The sequence below is a fragment of the Coturnix japonica genome, chromosome 1 (genome assembly GCF_001577835.2).
Source record: "Coturnix japonica isolate 7356 chromosome 1, Coturnix japonica 2.1, whole genome shotgun sequence".
Lineage (NCBI taxonomy): Eukaryota > Metazoa > Chordata > Aves > Galliformes > Phasianidae > Coturnix > Coturnix japonica.
The window spans coordinates 19721274-19744495 of record NC_029516.1 but is presented as its reverse complement, the minus strand read 5'-3'; the positions used below and the strand labels follow the sequence as shown (position 1 = coordinate 19744495).

Sequence of the window (23222 nt, the reverse complement as noted above, 5' to 3'; positions counted from 1 at the left end):
CCAGGAGAATACAAATTTTTAATCACCTGTCCTGAAATCAAGAGAGGGAACAGGCTCATTTACCACTCTTCCTCTGGTCTAATATACATAATAATCTGGGTAATGTCCAAAGCCACTTGACCACCTGCTGCTGTGGAAGACATTGGACAACAGTTTCAGATAACAGAGGGGTTGTTCATTTGTTTGCTTTGTGTTTTTGTTTTGGCTTGTTTCTCTGCATTCAGTATTTATTTGTTTGTTTGTTAGGAGGAGTTCAGGGCTGTCAGTCATATTTAGTGCCACAGAACCCTATGTGTTGCAGCTGAGAATTCAGGGAGTGATCTTGGTTGTGTCCTCCTGGCACTTGTTGTCCTGTAGCCTGTAATGTTATCTAGCTTCTGTCTATATTGCCAGTCCGTCACCTTCGGCTATTCTTCTAAAATATCCGTATTGTCTGAGAGGGTAATTTAACACTGTAGGCTGGGAGTAGAGAAGCAGCAGTACTCTTGTTTGCGTTAAGGCTTATTGATGTTCAGGCAAATCGTGATTGTGGATATGAGGACCTGTAGTGAGCAGGTATTTCCAGAACTGCCACAAGGTGGCAATGGCTCAGAGTGTTGTTCTTCCCGTGCCAGCTCTGGGATTACTGCATTTGCGGGGAAACGGGGTCCAGCTGCTGGCTGTGGCCAAGAGGCAGCAGCTGGGGCATGAAGCAGGGAGGTTGCTGATGCCCTTAGTTTTGAAAGATAAAATTTCTTGAGTGATGCTTATCTAGTCACTTAGGTTTTTGCTGGCTGTTGTTGGCTGGCAAACGTTCAAGGCTGAATATAGCTTCAGTCTGCACTTACCAGTGAGAAATGATAGAAGATGCCTAAGTTTAGCATCAGCTCCTTTGAAGCTAGAACTTTCCTTTTTTTTTCTTTTTTTTTTTTCTTTGTGTTTATTTTTGTTTCTTTACTGCTTTACAGTTTTACTGGTACAAATCCATATCAGCTTGAGTGTTCCTTTAAAAAACTGGTGTTTATTATTTAATGAATTAAAATGTGTTGCAATGGAACAATTCCCCAAACTGCTCGATGTTTAAAATGCAACATTTTACAAAAACTAGAATTAAACTCCACATTTGTAGTTCCATTTTATTGAATTTTGTTAAAAGCAGAAGGGGAGATGAGACAGAATACCTCTAGGTTTTCATACTCCAGTTTCACATTAGAAGTAATAAAACACCTGAAACAAATCTTTAAGATAATGCTGTAAGAGGAGTATGCAGGGGATATATAAAACATCATTGAGGTGTTAAATGCAAGGTGAGAATTTTCTAATATTTAATTGCATGAGACCGTTCTGATACATTTGTGTTACTCTGTACATCGCAATAAGTGAAACTATTCCTACAACTTGAACAAAAAAGACTCTTAATTAAATAGTCCTGAGAAGTTTGTTCTATCTTTCACATACATTTCCTTTGATGTTTTCCTGTATTTATCAGATGTGTGAAGTAAGAAAGTAAATGTAAGCTTTTGCAAAAAGCAAATTGGATGGAGGGAAATACACATATTTTTTTCTGTTGTGTGTCTGCAATAAAGGAAAAGCAAATTTTGGGTTGTGTCTCCTTGTTTTAACAGTGTACGTTATTGTTATGGGAAGACTTTTTTTTTTTTTTTTTTTTTTTTTTTTTTTTTTTTTTCCCTTAAAGTTGACTTTATTTATCTCCAGTCACTCTACAGAATGCAATCAAACCTGATATTCTGAGACGCTGGAATTTAGTTATACATTCTCCCATGAAGCTGCAGGAGCTATTTATGAAGTATCAAACAGAGTTATGACTACAGATTTCATATCACTGAGAAAGAAAAATCCAAATAAAGCATAGAAAACTGAAGCGGGTTGATGGAGTGTGATAGAATTAATGAGGCTTCCCTCCATGCTTCAGATGATTGTTTGAATTCATTTTTGAGTTTGGGAGGATGTGGTAATGTTAATATATATATTTTTTAATTTTGCTGTTCATGGCTCTTTTGATTAGTATCAAAATGTGGGCATGTAGGCACTGTAAGATATAGAGAAGTACTTGTGAGGGGGCAGAATGCAAAGGTCGGCTACATGTGGATCTTGTACTGAGGAGAGGGTGCAGATGCAGAGGAGAAGTTGTAGAATAGAAGGATGCTATGTGGTCTTTATGTGAGCTCTTATAAGAGAAAATACAGGCCAGAATTACTGTCCTTAAGTTTAAACACTTCTGATGGGGTCCTGTGTGTGGAGTCCTTGATGTTCTCATCTCCCATCTGATGTTGACCAAACAGACAACTAAGTAGGATGGTGAGGCACTGGCATGGGCTGCCAGGATAAGCTGTGGAAGCCCCATCCTGGAAGCATTCAAGGCCAGGTTGGACAGGGCCCTGGGCAGCTTGAGCTGGGGGTGGCAATCTGCACATGGCAGGGAGGTTAGAACTCAGTGGTCTTTAAGTTCTCCTCCAATATAAGCCATTCTACGGTTTCTGTGACTTCAGAATAACGCAGACATGGGGTGGTTGTGCTGCTTGGCTGTATCCATTGGTTGAGATGCCCTCTGCAGACAGTGGTTATTCTCTATATGCTATTCTGTGATTCTCTACTAGACTTCTATTTCTGCCTGCATTCAATCTGTTACTTCCATTGTTAATGTTTTCTAGAGATGTTTGGTTGCTGATTGAATTATGCTTATGAATACATTAAAAATGACCACCAGCAACAAAAAAGGCATAATTAACTGTGTAGTCAGATGTAAAGAAGAGAAGACCAATGGGCTGCAGTGGGCTGTGATAACTTATTTTGTCCTGACATCTCCACATATGACAGTATTGTGGGCCTGTAAAATGTGCTTCAGAATCTTCATAGAGCAACATGCAGTTTTTCATATCTTTCCACTGGAATTAATATTACTTTTAGTTTAGCAGAAGAGCTTTATTCCTTACTATTCAGATTTCACACTAAGACATCAGTAATTTAAGAAACATTAAAAAAAACACCTCTCAAATGCCATTCAACTCATAGAATTACTCACTACCTGAGGTAATGAATATGAAAGCCATATATAAATATTTTAAAGGCATTTCAGTTTGCTGAACTATGATGGTTAGAAATGAGAAAGCCAGAATTAAATTTATATTTCGTTGCCTTATTCATAATGTTTTTGTTTGATATGTGGGTAATAGACAAGCAAATCACCTAAAGAATGAAGTCTGCGAGCATGAAAGCACATTTCCATAATTGCTTTGGCAGGAAGCCCGCATGCTCTCACTGCGGAGCTGTGGATGTTCCGCAGGACGGAGGAGCTGCACGCTCTGCGGGGAGCACCGTCTGCAGGCAGGTCGGCTCTCCTCAGCTCCCCTGTGACAGCAAGCTTGTGTTTACCTTTGAGCACAGAGCTCCAAATGCCCTTAATGATTTGTGTTTGCTGATAGCTCGGCTTGTCTAGTCTTTAGAGGATGAGAGAAGAATAAGGGGAATTGAATAAAAGGGGACTGCGTATCTGGGAATAAAGTTTGATTTTCACTGAAGCTGTTAACCTTTGTGGTGCAGATTCCACACAAGGAATGGATGTGTCAGATGAGTGGGTAGGTGCCCATTTTGTTTACGTGTGGACACAAAACCTATGCTTCTCTGGCATTGATTTTTGGTAGCAGTGGTGCGTACTGGCAGGCTGTCAGTGCTGGCCTGCTGCTCTCAAGAGGAACTCTTCCAAGCCACAGCAGTCTCTGCTGATGTTTGCTTATCTCAAGCGGAGGCCTTTTCTCATGTGGAGGTTTCCTGGCTCTTGTTGTGTGCTGCTAATCATTACACTAAGTTGGTGAACAGAGCTATTTATTTTTAATGTTCAGATTCTTTTTTCAAAGGCGCCATTTCTGGCTTTGCATTGCTGCTGCCTGCATTTCACCATTTTTCAGAGGATTCCTCATATCATTTATATGATATCTATACAATTGTCTTCTATGAAAATAAAACAGCTTTTGCATTTGATTTGGAGAATATTTCCAAGTAGAAGCACATGACCTGGAGAGCATGATGTAAGATGAAAATCCTCCTTTGGTATGAAGGATGTAGAGGTTGTCTGAGGTATGAGCATTAGGAGGATAGCAGTAATTTTGTTAATCCCTTAACAATATTGTATCTTAAATGGCTTCAAAGTGGCTGGACTAGATATCTGGAAGCATGAAACCACCATACATATTGCAGTTGCCAAAAAGTTGTTTTATAAGAATCAGTGATGCTGTTGAGGTAACACTATTTGTTGCAGGTTAGCCGCTACAGATAGAACTTTCTGCTCTCCGAAAAAAAAAAAAAAATAATCTGGCTATGGGCTTATTTTTAACAAGTCAGAATACAGGAAAGATTAATAAGCTTTTCTGCCAGTTGAGCTTCAGTTTTTGTAATGTTAAAGTTCAGAAATATGGAAACAAAGGCTTTACGTTAATGTTTACGTTTTGGGGAAGCAGAACGACTAGCTTTAATTGTTGCCTGGTTTTATTAGCATATGTTACTAGGAGTCCCCTTTGGTGTGACATTTTCACTTCACACAAATTTGATGAGAAGAGAAATATTGTACTGAATGCTTCAAGAGTTGAATTAAGCCGCAAAAAGGCCTGTTGGACTTCCAGGAGAATGTTCAGATTTTGATTTTTCACATAACATTAAACTCTAATAAAGTAGGTTGTTTGCGAGGCTTAGGCATGTAATGTACTCCATTAAGAATCTGCTTTCAAATTCACTCAGCTTTGATGTGAAATCCACTGAAAGAAATTCAGTGTCTGTCTGGGAGACTCTTGGCTGCTCTTCTCAAGTTGTTTGTCTGACCTGCTTCATGGTGGTGTAGCATCAATGGCCAAAAGTCCATGCACTGCAAGCTGAGCACCTTTGGTCGGTTTTCTTCATTGAGCATACTTATTAAATGTGAAGGTGATAGTGCGTGGATCACTCCAACAAATGGAAGTGGCAGTAATGCTGTATGGTCATATTTTGAGACTGAACTCAATTCGTAATCCTTCTTCTTTTCTCTTTCTTCCATAGCTCAATAAGCAGCAGCTACAGACATTGAAAGAACGTTTCCAGGCCTTTCTCAATGGGGAGACGCAAATCGTAGCAGATGAAGCATTCTGTAATGCTGTGCGAAGTTACTATGAGGTAAGATGTGTGCTTCGTTTTTCTCTGTTGTTTAAGAAGTTCACAGGATCTGTTCTAATGGAGACTTACAAAAAGGAATATTAGGTTTTGAAAGCTGTGAGCTTGCACACATTCTAGAAGCAGTTTCCTACTCCAGCTTTGTCATTTTGTAAGTGGAAATCCACTGCATCAGCGCGGGAGATTAACTGAAATGGAAAATATCCACTTATTTTGAAGAAGGGGAAGAAAAAAAGCCAGAACAAAAAACTCCTGGTGCTAAAAATCTTAGTGGCAACATTTGACACAACTCAGCACTGCTACTTTTATCTCCATATGTCAAAGTTACCTCTTTTAATCAGAGATTCATTTGTAAGTTACCATCTTGAGAAATGTGTCCTCTGATTTCTAGTTACTGTGCCGGTTTCTTGGAGAGGAGCTGTCTGTTCTCTTCCCAAAGCAGCAAAGTTTTCCACATGACTGGGCCAGCTCTCACCTTCTGCTGTAGCTTCCTGGGGATGTTCTGTGGCTGCCTGCATCAGTGCAGATCTTCAGATGTGATCTTAATTGCACAAGGCTCAGGTCCTGTTCCAGACAAAGAAGACACTTTGCTGTTCTTTTTGCAAAATCAGCAGCACGTGGTTAGAGAATTTATGTCCTACTGTTAGCAAAGGGTACTGTGAATTCGTTCCTAATGCAGCTTAGATTTGTTCAACAAATCACAAGGGCTGCATGTTCAACTTGTTTCTGTCTAAGAGTCTTTTTCCCTGTTTCACTCTACCACATCTCTTTCAAATTTCTTAGCTTGTTCATATACCATTCATCCTCGTTCATTGTCAGCTATTCTTTGCTATTGAATGACATTTTTCTTCAGAGAATATAAATTATAACTGGTGTTCTAGCTTGACTTTACATACGTGAAATTATGTTGCACAGAAAAAAGAAGAGGTAGAAAGGGTGAGAAGAGCTCTCTGTCACACAGAAATGTGAGAAGTCATAGACTGACCTGTACTGTGGCAGTTGGAATAAGTGAAATATCATAAGTGCACTTGTGAAAGGATGGGAATGACTGGGTCACAAGTCTGTGGATGAAACAAAAAAGAATGAGCGTTCATGAGGTTGTATGTAGGGGTGCAATAACAGTGCAGGAATCTTTAGAAAGTAATCCTTTTTTCTCTATAACTGATGCAGAAGTTAAGGCTGGGAGGAAAAGCAGTTTGGAATGTGCTGCAGTGCAAGGTTCAGCTAGTTTGCTGCCCAGCAATAGGCTGTGGAGGAGTGGAATATTTCAAGATACTAAACATGGCACAGAACTGAAAAGGATATAATATTTATTTTCTTTCTTTAAAGAAGCTGTATGAGAAGTTTGATGTGTTAGAGGAAGTAACCTGTGTTTTGGAAAGGAGGTGACAGTGAATAAAGATGATTTTAAATTAAGTTCTTAAACAATAGCTGCACAGTTAAAATTTGTGTCTGTTGATGAAATTATTTGGACTCATAAAAAAAAATATATCTTTTTAGTGAAAAGCTTTACTTAATAATCCAAGATCCCCCTATAAATTAGAAGACCAAATTTCTAGTTCATTTTAAGTTCTCACCACTTCTTATTCTGTGTACAAATATTCTAGATATCCAGTTTCAAACAGAAACTTTTAAAGATTTTTGCATTACTGTCAAGGCTGCAATGACAGTAGGACTTGATCCACTATTAATGCACCGTGAATGATCTGCCAGCCATAACTGAGTGCAACCCACTTCCATTTTTTTTCCAGATACTGGAAACAGTTTCCAGTTCTGTAGGTTAGGATGGCATTTGCAAGTAATTTTTAGTTCATTTTCAAGTTTGAAGTGATTACTTGCATTGGATTTAATGAACATTGTGATGGCATAATCATCTGGCTAGGAGACCTAATTTGATCTACTGCTCTTCTTCAGTGTTCTTTAATCAACTTTTGTGCATCTAAACACATACTATCATTTCTTTGTCTCTTCTGCCCTTTTTGTTTGCTTCATTATCAAGTCATTGAAAATACTAAGCCCTACCACTTCTTTGTGAGTTCACCTGATGCTATGAACTGATGCTTCCTTGTCAGTATGTCTTCCACATGTTCTCCAGGACATCTCCTCTTTGTGGACACTTTTTTAGTAACTTGAATGGGGACATACTACTTATCAGCTTTAGCGTTAATTTCCTTACACTTTAGCTGCTGAGTTACAGTTTAATTTTATCTGACATGAGAGGAAACAAATACGTGGTCTGCACAGTAATTATTTTACTGTGAAAATGATTAATTTCCTTTTAATCTTATGCAATAGTCATGGTTTGAGACTTATTACTAGCCAGGCTAGACTCATTACTATAGGTAGTTTTCTGCACCCAATTTTTTATCTTTAAATATGAAAGAGAAGGTTTGATTTGGGTTTATGACATAAGTTTTTTATATTATTAGTTCCAAATGTTTGAATTCATTACAACTGTTTTTAATTACTGTTTTTGTTCAGAGTTTTTCCTCTTTTAGAATCTAAGTCTGTAGGATTTATGAACTTACTGTAGCTCAAAGATTGAGCTATTTATTTCTATAAATAGTTGCTGAAAAAGTTTATTTATTATCAATACCAATTTCACTTTGTTGTTAGAGAGTCAAGTTTGTGTTGGAAGTGTCATACTCCTGTGTCAGGAGTACCTGGGGGAGGCTGACATTGGTCAGTGTTATGTCTTTTCAAACGTTTCTATGGGCTTTAAGACTTTCTATTAGTATTTTGGAATTATTTTCCATTTATTGCAGAATTGAAACAGTAAAACAATTTACAGGAAAAGTTGCATCAGCTTTTCTTCGATCCTCTAACAATGTTTATTTTCCTGTTCTGTGCAATTACTCTCCCCTTGCCCCACACCACGTTTTCTAATCTCTTTGAAATTATGTGTGATTTCCTTGCATGTACTTATCATTTAGATATTTCCTCTTCCCCTCTTCTTTTTAGAAGAGATAAATGAATGTTTACAGTTGTATTTCTGTAGTCATTCAGAACTAAACAGTTGGTGGTGATTGTTTGTGTGTGTGTATGCGCACATGTGGAAAATTCCATTGCAGACATCAAGCCAGATTCTAATCTGCAGAACATAGGATGTTGGTGATGCTTTCTGGATAAAGAGAAAAATTCAATCACATGGTAATTTATTATGAGTAATTATATTAAACATACTGCTCATTGTAAAACCAACAGAGGAATTTATGAAATAAAGTGTTTCTTTGCATATTTCAACCCTGTTTGTTATACATATTTATATATAGATAGATAGATAGATAGATACCTACATACATATATATGCATACATATACATATCTACATATGTATATATATAGATATATATATATACACTCTTTCATATTCTTGTATGTTCCTTTGTGGATACTGGAAAATGCTTTTGAGTAGAACCCTAAGAGGTTTGTTCACCACTGAAGATATAGCCTAGAATACGAATACATAGCTATTAATCTTATGGGACTGATTCTTCAGCCTTGAACATATGCAGTCTTAGGTATGAACAATGTAGCTGCAGAGCACTGTGATGAGCATTTGTAATAATGAGAACTTTTTCAATATTATAATGATTGCACACAATGAGGTTATCAACTCTGCTTCAAGCATTGTGCAGCTGCACAAAGTTGTATGTACTGGTATTTTTCCTGTTTTTCTTGCTTCCTCATTTTAAGTATGTGGTTCTAACTCATAATTACTGCATGCTGGTTAAATCTGAATGTTAAATGCAGGATCTGTAGCAGTTGGCCCTGAGAGTTTTTCATAATTTGAAATCAGACCTAGTTTGACTGTACATATTCGCCTATGATATGGAGATCATATTTAACTTAATTTCTGTTTCAACACAGGTGTTGAAGTCCTGGGCAAATTAAACTCTTGCCTACTGCAAGAGTTTACTTTGATCAAAACTATGTAGACTTTTACGGGAATCATGAAAATAGATTTCTTCCCTTAATGCAGAGTGGTTGTTTGACCAATAATGGAAGCATGTGGTAGCATTACAAAAGTATCATTCTCTGCTCTTGTCCTTAGAAAAGGATGAATTTTATTCTGGAACTTTTTAAAATTCTTTTTATTATTACAACGTTTGGATATTGAGTTAGCCTGGAGTAAAAATGTGTATTTCTCTGAAGGCAGAAGTGAAGTAGTGGTGCCATTTCAGCCCATAATCATGGAACAAAATGTCCTGAAGATTTTTGTAATTATGTCAAAGAAGGGAGGGATGAAAGTATCTCAGTGGTGAAAATGCAACAAGGTAGTATCTTCCTGGACTAAGTGATGCTTTGGCTGCTTTTATGGCTTGATTTTAATATAATCTATTCTAGGTACACAGTTCTTATTTAAAGACAACAAAAGGCATGATCCTGATGAAGATGACCTCAAAAGGACTAAAAAGCATTCATTAGAATTAAAACATACCATACACAAAATAGATAGTAATTAAATGTTGTAATGTTCTGTTTTGATATTAGCAAAGCACAATAATGGAATCAGTAATTCAAACATGTATTTAAATACATTAAGATAAAATTATGGAAGCTAAATGGATTTCATCTGATTTCTGCTTTCTTTTTTTTTTTTTTTTTTTTTTTTGAAAGTCATAATTAGTATCCATAGCTATATTGAGGGACATGGGCTCTTTGCTTTCTTTAGATCCTTTTCAAATACCCGAGCATTAGAACAGTTTGAGAACTATGGTTATAACAGTCTCCTTTGCAGAAGCCAAGTCTCCACAGTGTGTTTCCTTACATTAACTCTAGGATGATCTGGTGTTTTGCCTTGTGAGGGAGCCTTTCAACAACAAATGTTTACAGTTGCACTTACTAGCATTTGTACTGCTTGTTTATTTTCACTTCTCTTGAAACTTCGACAAACTTCAGCACAGCCTTGATGTGGGGCTGTTATTGTAAGGTCTGTCATAGGGCAGTTCTTTGAAAAGCTTTAGTAAAATGTTTTTAGGCCACCTCCAAGAGAGAGACACAAAGGAGGTTTATCTAGGTCATGCACTTCATTGAAGAAACTCCAGTGCCTTCAGTGTTTTGGATCAGTCACCTCAATTTGGCGTGTAATGCAGATTGCTTCAGTGTTAGCAGTCTAATTACGTTCCTCAGAGAAGTGAAGGGGAGATAAGGCATGATGAATTCAAACTCGCTTTACATAATCAAGCCCACCCTGGGCTGAGGAGAGTTAGCTGGATTGCAGCTCCATCATGTGTGCCTTCCCAACAGGGCATGCTGTTATGTTGCTTGTGTGTAGAAAGTGTGTCAGCAATGAAATAGTCTCATTTCTTGCTTCTCAGACAACTACACCTAACTGTTTTCTTTGCCTTTCTAAAGAATGAGTACCCCATTTTCATTTCCACCCAGAGGAGCATAGAATTTTGCTGTGCATCCGCACAGAATATAATTGTTGACTGTGGAGGCTGTCTGTTTCAGTCTCTTCAGACACTGGTATTTGTGGATAATCATTGATAATTTGACTGAGGATGTCATGCAGTTTTCATATTAGCATTACAAATGTAATTACAGCAGATCTTTATTTCAGACTTCTAAATGAGATAGTTGAGGGAACGAGAGCAGTGTTTTAGTTGCACCTACCTTGGCTCTGCAAGCAGTGTGTGCAAATAGGAAGAGAGGGAGAAATGGCTCATTGAATGAGAAAGAAAATATCCTAGTAAATGTATTCTTATTGTTTGTTTTTTTTACTGTTGTTGTTAATGGGGAATATGGAATATCTTGTGGACTCAACACTGCAAAAGTAATTAGTGTTGGGTGAGATAGATCTCTGATATAGGGAGCAGCTTCTGACATTTACTTGTTTAACAGACACAGAAGATTTGCCTAATAATCTGAACAAAGCAGTTAGAACACCAAGAATGTCTCAAACTGTTACACAACAGTGAATTCGTTCACCATTGCTTAATTATTTTTCTCCTAATCCTACTGCTGTATTGGGTTTTTTTGTGTCTCAAAGGAAACCAAATGTTATTTAGTCTTAGTTTTGCAGTTAGCAGGAAGATGCACTGAGACGGATTGTCCATGATTATGTTGTTGTTGTTTTGTGAACTGAAAACAAGCAGTTTTTCTGCTAGGCTGATAATAGGACAGGTGACAGTATAACATCGGTGCTTCAGAAATCTTAAAGTGATGCTCAAAAATTCTTCTTTTTCCCAAAATATAAATCATTACATTGAAGGACTTTTATTAGATACTCAAATGGTAGCAACTCTTCATCTTTTTAAGTTGTCTTTCCTCCTGCCTTTTAGTGATATTTAAAAATTAGACCAGGTCTCAGCATGGGCTCTTCAGGCCCTGTGGAAGGGAAAAGACTACTGCAAAGTATTTCATTAAGAACTTACATTAATACCAATGAACTTTCCTTTGTGCCTTCATTTTGTCATCTCTGTTGTGTGCTCCAGTTGGAGCACATCTCAGGGTCTCTCCAGAATAATGGAGAACAACCAGACACTTTTTTAGCAGTCAGATTTTTGATGTGTTCTCTGGCTTGCTGCCTTTCTCCACGACCAGAGGGAAGCATGCAGTTTAATGTCAGTAGTCACTCCAAGACTCTGAATGCAACAAAAATGAAAATTTTGGCAGGATGCCTACAGACTCTTGTCAGCCAAAATCTGCCCAACCAGTCTCTTTCTCTGTTCCCTGACTCTGTAGGCACTGGGATTTTCTCACATCATTTCTTTAGGTTTCAAGTTTTGATGAGGGTTTCACTGTAGAAAGCTGCCATAATAATATCTTTCTAATTAACCATTCTACTCAATAATAAGCAACTAGTATCTGAAATATTTATTCACCTTAAAAAAGGCAAAACAAACAAACCACGTGTGAAGAAATAATGAAGGAGAAAACCTCCTGTTTTCCTGTATCAATATGTGGAATTTTTAGGACTCAGGTTTATTTTGAGCGTTATTTCATTTATTCTTAGATTTCTTGGTGATGGGGGGAAAAAAAAAACACGTTGTTTGGGTGTTTAGTTAGAACTCTCTGTTACCGTTTTACTTTGTGACAAAAAGCTTTACCTTCATAAACATGTGGCTTGTCAAAATCTCTTAAACTTTGAGGTAGTGTATTGGTAAAGTGGCATTTTCTGCTTATTGGCAAATTAAGAATCTCTGAGTAAACCAATCTAGAGGAAACAAGGCAGAAAGGGATGAAAAAGGTCAGCAAATGAAAGGCTAAAATTTAGAAGTCAGTAAATGAGAAGTGATTGCACCGATCTTTCTCAATGGCGTTTAATTTCTGTCCTGCTACTAATTACAAAGGAAAAAAATTCTTACATCTCAAGAGCTGTGAAGGCAAGAAACAAACAGTGATGGAAATATTTACTTAGTGATTATTTTCAGATTCTGATTGATCCCACCACAGAGTATTGCTGAAATGTCAAATTAGAAAATGAGACTCTTAAGCTTTTAATTTACTGAAGATAGCTTTGCAGTGCCAAAAGCAATAGCATTTTCTATTTTGTATTGCCTCATAAAGGTTTAACTCCCCTCAGAGCAAAAAAGATGTTTCTTTGAAGTTCAATCCAGCCATAAAGTTGTTAACCACCAAAGATTCTCACTCAACAAGTAACAACATTATCTTAAATGGAGCATGTGGGAAGAAATAGATTACCAGGTCTGTTCCAGTTAGTAATTAACTGCGTAGGGCACAGCTAGTGAACAGTAACTGCCTCCATAAGGAAACTTGTTTCCTTTCCCCTTGGCCCTGCCATCAAACCATCTCCCTTGATTTCTTAGTTTATTTTTTCTGATTAACTTAAGCTCATTGTTTAGCTTGCTGATTTTCCTTTGTATTAAGCTTATCTTGTGCCTACTAGGCAAAATAAAAATGCAGAGCAAAATACGTTTTCTTGATCTGTAGCAAGTAATTTGACATCAGGCATTTATTATGGTCTTTATTTGGACCTTACTCTTTTCCTGTTTCCACATGATGCTTCCATACACATCCCCAAATCCTGGTGTAGTTTTGGTTGTTCCATTAGTTCAACTGATTAATAAGTTTTTCTTATTGGTTAACATGCTTTAATAATTAATTCCTCGCAAGTGATATCAAAGCAAGCAATTGGCAGCAATGTGGATTTGAAACTGTTGTAGAGGAATAAGTGACAGTGCCAGGATAGATACACGGGCCATGGAGCCTGTTGCTATGTGCTTCCTACAACAGAGCCCCACCTGTGAGGAGCTGGGTGCAGGTACTCAGAGCACCTGTATACTGAGCGAGGCTGCCTATAACACCTCCATTAGCTTCTGTAGTGTGTTTCTGTTACATTTCAATTTTAGGAAAGGCTTTTCTGTAAGAGCAGCAAATAACCTTTATTTGTATGTATTTGTTCCCACTGTTTCACTGTGATAAATACATGTGCTGAATAATGTGTTATTCTGCGCATTGTATGTTTGTGGTGGGGTGGGGGTTGGCCTCTTATCCCACATAATTATCAGTGACACTAGTGATAATGGCTTTAAGTTGCGCCAGGGGAGATTCAGTTTGGATGCTAGGAAATTTTTTTCTCTGAAAGAGTGGTCAGGTGCTGGAACGGGCTGCCCAGGGAGGTGGTGGAGTCACTGACCCTGGAGGTATTCAAGAAACATTTAGATGTTTTACTAAGGGATGTGGTATAATGGGGAAATACTGGTGATACGTGGACAGTTGGACTGGATGATCTTGGAGGTCTTTTCCTACGTTGGTGATTCTGTGATTCAATGCAGATATCAGTGTAGCACATCCTTCTGAGTTTAAAAATAAGATGTACTTTAAGTGGAGATCAGATTTCATTTTCAGTGAAATGCTTCATTTTTTCAGGCCTTTTTTTGAGTAGCTTAAAATTAACCACATATATACATATCTTCCTGTTCTGAGTCCATTCACCTGTGAGCCTTCTTTAATCTTCCTTTCAACATAAACACTAGAAGTATATCCTTGTCAGTATACATATAGAATTGCAGTGTTGTTTGTTTATTTGACCTTTCACAGTTCTTCTCCTTGGTTTGTATCTTGGCTGTCCAGAACACTGTGGCAGGAGTCTGTAGACAAATTACAAGAGTCAGTGTCCCATTGACGTCCATTTTCTGTTTTGCTTGTTGTCTCTGAGTGATTGTTTTCAGAAATATTTCCTCTGTAAGTATCTAAATTAAATGCAAGCAAAATGTACCAAAGCAAAGTTAACTCTCTAGCTCTGTACTATTTGTTCTTGCACTGCTGTAATCAACAGTGGCACAACTAATGTGAGTGATATTGAACCCCTTTTGCCTTACTGCTTTCCAGGGTAGTAGTACAGCAGTTTCTTATTCAAGATAACACACACAAATGAGAAAACATCCTTTACTTTTTGCTATTAATTAAGAAGTAATTTTAAAATTTTAAAGTCTGAAGCTAGCTCAACAAAAATCAGTACAAAACTATAAACAAACCATGCAATCAAAGCTTATGCAAAACTCTACTTAAAAAAAAAAAAAAAAAAAAGAAGAAGAAGAAGAAGAAGAAAAAAGAAAAATGGCAAGTTTTCAAAACTTAGTAACATTTAGTCAGCAATATTGTGCCAAACTAAAGGAATTCAGTATTCATTCTCAAACAAAAGGAGATGTCAGATGAAAAATACATAGGCAGGAGAGGCCCACATAACAATTTTGTCACANGATCAGGGACTCATGAGGCCTCCTCTGCTTGGCCCCCTTTCCATCACTGGTAACAGTGTGAGGGGGTTGAACAGTTTTTGAGGATTAGCTTTCAGCAGGATCCAGAATCCATTCATTTCTTGGAACTTATTATACTTGAGCTGCTCTTAGTTGCAATCCATCCATTCCTTCTCTGTTTGTGTTGGGAGGAAATTATGGACCTGCAGATGTGATCCTAGTAAACACCAACTGGTTTTTGCTTCTGGACAGTGGCATCTTGTCTATCACCTCTCCTATTCAACTGTTTAAAGAGCAAACAGAATGGTCCTTGAGGCTGAGTAACTGACATATCTTGTGCAGCTGGCAAAGAAAGTTATTTCTGAAATACAGGTTTTGATCTGAGTGTTGCAGCAGAAATCACTGATTAATTGTAAATGATCCTTGTTGCCTTGTTCCAACTCATCTTCTGACTGTGCTTCAGACGTGCAGCAAATCCAACTGAGAAAATTAAACAAGGGAGCAAAAGAAAGTGATGCTTTCCATTTAGTTCCCTCATTTTCTCTGCATGTATGGAGTTGATGAGTCCTGCGTACCTTGGTCTTGGCAGGGGAGTCAGAGGGAAACCGGAGTATATGAGCGTCTTGAGGTGTGCTGGGAACCCACAGATCCACCAGGATACTGCAGCTCACTGTGATGATTTTAGCTCTGTTTTCCTCTTGGACTACTGAGCCCGTCTGGGAAGTAAGCTAAAGCTTTCATCTTTCAGCATGAAAGAGATTTACCATAGTGAGAACTGCTTCAGACAGTCAATCTCTGCTGCCGATGAAGTGATGAAGAGGGAACAGGTAAGAAGTGACTTCTTTGAGCATGTGTGAGTCACTTCTTAACTTCATTTTTCCTTTACTCCAGAGAAAGGTTAAAAAGAGTAGACTGGCTCTCTGCTTGCCAGTTTTTAATTCTAATTTCCATGACTATAACACTAAAATTAAAGACAAACTTCAGACAACTATCTTACCTAATCAGAAATATACTTTTGTCACTCTGGGTGTGATGTGCATCAGTAACTACACCAGCAGCTTTACACTTTCTTCGTATTAGTCATGCTCAATTTGATCTGTAGCTGACATGAAGGTATGTGTTTCTTTTTTAGACATGCAAGGACCACTCTATCAAACTGTTCTGTCTGAAGAACTTTCAAATGCAGGGCTTTATCATTAAAACTACATGTTTCTTTTCATTTGATAACAATCTATTTTGTTGATAAATCATGTCTTAGATGAGGTACCAGAAAGCTCATTGCTAACATATGTCATCTGATAGAATATCAAAATCTACGCTATAGAGGCAAATTCTCTTACCTTCAGTTTCCTCCTCAGTGCAAAGCCACTGTTGGGAATTTCTTCTCACCTGAAACTTAAGAAACTGTTCTGACTTCAGAAGAGCTCCTGACACTGCTGTCATACTGGCCTTAGCTGATACTTGTGCTGAATTTTGAAGCTAAGACTGAAAGGAAGGAGAGCCAAGACCACACCAACCAATGGCCGTAAAGAGAAGATGAATAAGCTGCCCATCTTCATTCAGAAGACAAGTCATAAGTTTTGCATGAGTAGAGCATTTATTGTTGCTAGAGGGGTGAGTTTAAAACACACAGGACTCATGGCAGTGGCTGTCAACATAGATATGTATAAATGTGAATTTTCTTCTTGTGGGTACCCCTGAAAGAAGTGCTGAGATGTCACCCCAGAGTCTCCTTGAGAAGTCCTGCCCTCTCCTGGAAGGATGCCTCATTTCTGGCTTTAAATGTGGTCAGGGCTCTAGGTTACATCTGGAGGATGAAGTCAGAACAAGCACGTGACCTTTTCTGTCCTTGGTAATATCACAACGAAAGGGGTCTGAAAGCTGCAGGCAGGCTGCCCTCCTTCTGCCATGGCAGTGTGATCATCTTGTGCCAACAAGTGTGTGGCTGGCATAGAACTGCTCCTCTGAGTCTGGGAAGAAGGGACTGAATTGACTGTTAGTGTTACCAGGCAGACTGATGATGCCTTGGTCAGACTTGTTACCCCAAAAATGGAAGCAAGAAAGGAAAAATGCATGTAAGTGTTGTCACAGCTGTTCTAAAACAGCCTGTTGAAAAAAGATAAGGCTGCTTTGAATAGGAGCCAAAGAGAAATTTCCAGGCAGTTCAGGGGAAGATATTTTAATTCTTACTCATTGTGAAATGCAGCTACTTTTGGTTCTGCTATTAATTCTGAAAAGAGTAAATTTTATATATCACTTCAGAGTCAGATTGATTACCGTGAGTGTTTTCGATCTTAGAATTGTTTTATGGCTCTCAAACTAAAGATTCACAGTTTCATTTAGTCCTCTCTCCTGACATTTAAAATATAAAGTCTCCTGGCAGCTCTAGGTTTCCCAGTAATTCTTCAAACACAATCTCCTCTATTGGAGAGGAAGCTATGTCTGTCTGTCCTCATCTGAAGACAGAAGACAAGGGCTGTTTCCAAAACTTGTTCAAATTCAACAGTTACAAATCCAAATAAGTGGTCCTGGACATCTGAAAAGATCTGTAAGTAAATGTGCTAAAGGGACTGGAGTAACTTCGTGTAGGAAACAGTAAGGCACTTAGAACAAGATATACAAGCCTGTTGTATTCCAAGATTATGAGCTCAGATATAATACTTTATAAAAGTAGTAATAACAGTAAGTTATAGTGGCAGAGGAGTCTGGAAACAGATGCTTGCATAGGCTGAAGGTTGTATTCAGTGTGAACGGTAAGGAGAAATTCTCATTACATTTGGAGAGGGGGAAAAAAAAAAAAGTTTTAATCAATTTCATAACATGTACAGAGGTTAAAGATAAAGTAAGTATTATTAATAATGCATACAGCATGCTTAGTTTTCAGAGATTATCCTAATTTGCTTACTAGCCTAAATTATCATAGAAGTTATTGTTGAGTTGATGCAGTTAAACTGTCAGAACAGGTATGGGTAAACAGCAGCAAGGGCAAGTTAACAGCTTTCAGTGCAGACAGCATCCCTTTTCCACGCAACAGACTGTGACAAAGGAATTGATTTTTAAAGAAGTCCACTTTTCCTGTCAAAATAACAGTGTAGCCATCCTGGTGGCAGTCCCTGAGATGGAATTTAGTTTGTTACCTTCAGCACCAAAAGCATCCTCTGCACAGAACGGGTATCAGAGAGGTCTCATCTGTCTGCCATGTGTTCATATGCTGTTGCTTTGAGGAAACGCTCAGAACTTCAATGTACCACATTCTTTTGTTTTGATATACCAGTATATCAATAGAATCACAGGATCGATAGGATAATATTTATATATATTGGAAGTGTATAGAAATAGTAGGTAGTGATAGGACAAAGGGGAGATGGTTATAAACTACAGGAGGGGAGATTTAGATTAGATGTCAGAGAAATTTCTCACTGGAGGGTGGTGTGGCACTGGCACTGGCTGCTGGAGAAGTTGTGGATGTCCCATGCCTGGAAGTGTGCAAGGCCAGGTTGGATGGGGCCCTGGGCATCCTCACCTAGTGCTTGATCTAGTAGTTGACAACCCTGTCCATGGCGAGAGGGGCTGGAACATGATGATCTTTGAGATCCCTTCCAACCCAAGCCATTCTGTGATTCAAAACAGTGAAAATTTTTGTGTGCGTGGTTTGTTTTTTTTTTTCCCCCGCTCAGTCTTTGTTGTTTCTTTAAAATGTATTTATTATGTATCCACCTTTAAAGCACTTTTAGAAATGCAAATCAGTGATCCTGTAACAGATGTAATTTTGATTGAATGCGTTTGGAGAGGGAAGCCCACTCCACTTCAGTGATATGGAATAAGTGCACATTATGCTTAAACTGCTTTTTTTCATACTTTATCATTACAGTAACTGACTGTTATTGTGGAACAAAGTAAAGTGAATCTTGAATATACAGAAGCTTTAAAAAGGAGGTCTGAAAAAGTCACAGTGACTCTTCTGAAGATGACTGTGATGAAACATGCTTGACACACTGGGAGTAATTCCTCTGGGGGTAGTGGTATGACCTGAAGTGGTGTGGCTGTTGCCTGGCTGCTGGCTGGTTGGCAGGGTGGGCAGGGTGGTTGTCCTTAGCATGGCCAGGCAATGGTGTAAAATGCGCTCATGAAGAACAGCTACAAGGAGGGCAGAAGTCTGGATTTCAGCACACATGTAGATGACTAACAAGTCCATCCAGGGACTCAGTACTTTAGAGCCTACAGAAATGTATTTGTTTGGGATTACTAAGCTGCTCCTTGGGGAAACTGCTGAGATTCCCAGTGCTTTCATCCAGGTCCATAAGGCAATGGCGTTTCCTTTACATAGGGTTTGGTTTGAAAGTTTGGGGGATCTTGAATACTAACCAGGTATGGTGTTTGGAATAGCAGGATTTTGTGTGGGGTTTTCTAGTATTCCTATGTTTGGTGGGAAGGAAATAACTGACCTAATCAGATTGCCCAAATGGCAATACCTGTTGTAATTTACAGTTCATTCATTAGTGACACTGCTGCTCCTGTGAGGGGAAGGACTGATGCACACTGCACAGCACTCTACAGCATTAAAAATCCTCCATTCAGGAGGCATATGTGGGTATGCCAGAAGCCCTTCAAGGTGGCTTTTGGCTGTATTTGTCTTTTCTGCTATTCACCTCAAGCAGCAGCCGTGCTTCTGCAGAGTATGCTTCATGCTGCTTCAGCTGCAGTAGGAGCAGCAATAAATCCTGCTCTGAGGGCAACAAGGTGCTTTCTGTGTCCGATGCTGCTAGACAGGCCACTTGTTTCCTAGCTTTTCTGAGTCTTCTGCAGTGTGTGAGGTGCCCGGGGCTGCTCTGCAGCCCCCCCTGTGCCTGTTAACAGAGTGTTTAGGAGAGATTCTGTGGGAGGAGCTGGCCAGGACAGTGCTGGCTTTATCACTCAGGTGTTAGGGAAGGCTAGGGGCTGAAAGAATGAGATGGTGTATCTGGTCTCAAGGAAAAGGTGTTTAAAAACAAATACAACAGCCAAACCCACAAACAAAAAAACCCACATTAAAATAAAAATAAAGCTATATATATGTATTTTGTGAGAGCAGTAATGGGAGCAGCAATCTGCAAAATAAGGACAGCAGCAAAATCAGCTTTGCAGTTAGGAGAAGTCATCTCATGCTGGCCACTGAATGGAGTTTGAGAGTAGGGTAAATTGGCTTCTTAATTTTTGTTAATTTCTTAATTTCAAGGAGGGAAAAGATTATCGTGGAAAAAATATCATCAGTTTTTGTGTGAAGATGTCACGGAGCTGTTTTTGAAATACCATCAGCTCTTTTAAGGTTTCTCGTTGCAGTGCTCTTTCATACAGGATAGGCTTCTAAAGTGAAGAAACTCTTCCTGAGTCATGTAAAAATAGTATTTAAAGAGCAGGATTTCCATAGCAGCACTCTGAAGCTAATCCTGCCTGTGTAACTGGCTCTGTGCCATGCGCTGGGAGAGCTTCAGTATGTTCTTGAAGAAAGTGTTGTGAGGAGGAGGAGGAGGAGGCTTGTTAAGAATTAGCAAAACTTTCAGCTGACAGAATTCTGTATGGAAAAGACGGGCTTCACCCAAACCAAAAAGGATCTGGGTTGCTGATAACTAAAATTAGGAAGAGGTTGTACTAGTATATCAAAATTAAATCACGGTAGAAAGGAAACACTTTGCAAGAATATGTTTTGTAAGTTCAATTGTAATGTCATATCTTACAAACAGGAACAGGGAAAAAAGACTCTGTAGTAATCAGTTACTAAATAATAAATAAAATCTCAGTTAAGATGAGCGTGTGAAGCTGAAAATAATTTCCAGTAAATTCAGCTGTAGAATCTAAGTGTGCTGTTGTGCAAATGCTCCCTGTAGTCAGTGGAGGGTGACAGACAACTTCAGGAAGGTGCAACACATTTTCAGATGACAGGAACCAAAGTGAGTCTGTAGAGAGCAAGAGATAACTCTACAGAAGCAAGGCTGCTCAAGAAAGAAAGCAAGGTCGTCTTTATTCTCTGTGACACTAATTGCTGTCTACTGTTTTAGTAGCAGAAAGGATATGACAGAACTAAGAGTCATAATAGAGGGCATTGTATGTAATATACATGTATATCATATCTATTTTTATTTTTATTATACCTCTTATATGGTTCGCAGATGTTAAGAACTCTTCAGCAAAGCTGCTAGAGTAAATGCAACAACTCTTGCAGTTCCTGAAGTGCAACTTCTTGAAGCTTAAGCTGGTAAAATTGACTGGTTGGGAGAGAAAATTAGGATCTGTTTAATAAAAATTGCTTACTCACAGACAGCGATTTGCAAATATGGTGGGTGAAAGCAATCATAGTAAGAAGGAAGGAAAGACTGCAATTAAACTGATGATGTGAGTAAAACAGCAATAAGTGGTAACAGTATTACTGAAACCATATGAAGTGTAGGAGATGATTGGTAAGAGAAGTATTCATCAAAAGGGGAAAACAATGCTATAGCTACCAGGTTGCACATTCTTTGCCTTTGATTTAGCACTTTATATAGAGTTCATACAATTCAAAAAGGAGAAAATGTATGCCATAGGTTAAAATGGCAGCTACTACCTATGAATTTTATTAAACCAATTTTAATCTACCAAAATGAGACACGGCTTTTTGATATATATATATTTTCTTTTTAAAGAGAAAATAAAGTTGGACTCTCAAAATGTTAGTGTGATAGTAATTAACTCTCTGGCTCTCTTGGCAGACTTGAGCCTTTAAGATCAGGATAGACTGGTACCTCCCATGATTTATGATTTATGAATCTTTTGAATCATGTGGTAACTGAGTACAGTTCCTTGCCCAGAAGGTTGGATCATCTGTTTTCTGACTATAAAAACGGTATCATGTCAAGTTTGCAAGCAGTTTCTGACTGTAGGAATACTAATAGTAGTAGTTCCTCCAGAACTAACAGCAGAGGCTGTTCAGCCTTGAGAAGAGAAGGCTGCGAGGGGACGTGATAGCAGCCTTTCCATACCTAAAAGGGAGCTACAGAAAAGAAGGGGGCAGACTCTTTAGCAGGGTCTTTTGTGATAGAACAAAGGGAAATGGCATCAAGCTTGAACAGAGTAGATTTAATTTGGATATAAGGAAAGTATCTTTTACAGTGTGGGTAAAACATCCTTTCCTTAGTCCTTCTCTTACTGTTAATATATTTGTAAAAATATATATATAATATTTATTTTTTAAAATAGTCTTTTACTACAGTGGCTAAGTTGAATTAAAGTTGGGTCTTTCTGATTTTCTCCTTGCATATCCTAATAACTTCTTTACACTTTCCCCATGTTGCCTGTCCCTTCTTCCACAAGAGGTGGACTCTCTCTTTGTCCTGAAGTCTCAGGAGAAGTTGTTCATCCATGCTAGTCTTTCCTCTGGTTCATTTCAAGGCATTTCTCTCCAGAACAGTGTTTAGGAATGTAAGACAAGCCATGTCCTCCAGCCTGAAGCCTGGCACATAAGCTCTGAAGATGAACAGGATTTTAGATATGATCAGTTTTTCTCATGTTTAAATGTCTGTGCACATTGTAATGTTATGTCAAAACTCCTCATACACTGATTTAGAATATGAAGTCATTTGTGTGTTTCTAAGTGTTTTCAGAGACAGCAGTTTGAGAGTTCCTTTAAGGCAAGCTTAGTGAAATCATTTGGGACCAGTGTGTGCTGCACATCTTTGCAGTAGGTCACATTCATCTGAAATCTAATTCATGGGCCGAGAGATGGAGCAGGTTGGATTGGGAAATTATCTGGCTTTGTATTATTTTGCTCATTTTCAGCTGGATCATTACCTTGCTTTATGTTACTGAATCTTATAAACAGTATCATCTGCAGATATGAGTCATCTGAAAGGCCTTACGAGCTGTAGGAGCATTGTAGGTATTGGCTGCCTTTTGGTGGTTGCCAATCACAGGCTGCCTTAAAATTCTCTACTTGCCTACTTTTCATTGCTAATGTCTTAGTAGTATTTTGCAGGGTAAATCAAATGAGAATATTAACGGCCTTGTTAGATATTGTCTTATTTATGTGTGTACACAAACAGTCTCCGTCACATATTTCTGACTAAATCACTAGAACTCTTAGTTGAACAGTATTTTGGAAGCTAATTAGACAACAGCTAAATGCTTCTAGGAATGAATAATCATAATTGTTCTGATGTGTATGTAACAAACTTAAAGGTCTGTTATGTTATACACTCCATGTACCATGTAGGTTGTGATTTTACATTAAGTCATGAAGTGAACTCAGTGAAACACCACCAGAAATAAGAAAGAAAATGTCAAGGGAGAAGGGGAGAGATACTACCTGTGTGTACTCGCAGTTCAGATCTACAGCACATTTCTTTCCTACACCTACTTGCATGGATTAGGAAATGTAACTTCTTTCTGCAAAGCATTCAGAGTTTCG

At 38.3% G+C, this 23222-nt stretch overlaps 1 protein-coding gene across 14 annotated transcripts in view; it reads left to right on the top strand.

Annotated features, from left to right (window-relative positions):
- The window catches only part of CADPS2 (calcium dependent secretion activator 2), a 279319-nt gene that overhangs the window by 55544 nt on the left and 200553 nt on the right, over positions 1–23222 (top strand). For all 14 annotated transcript variants that reach the window (XM_032442782.1, XM_015852971.2, XM_015852964.2 and 11 more), the window contains exon 2: positions 5026–5139. In XM_032442782.1, the coding sequence (XP_032298673.1) occupies positions 5026–5139 (114 nt within the window). The remainder of the gene's footprint in view (positions 1–5025; positions 5140–23222) is intronic.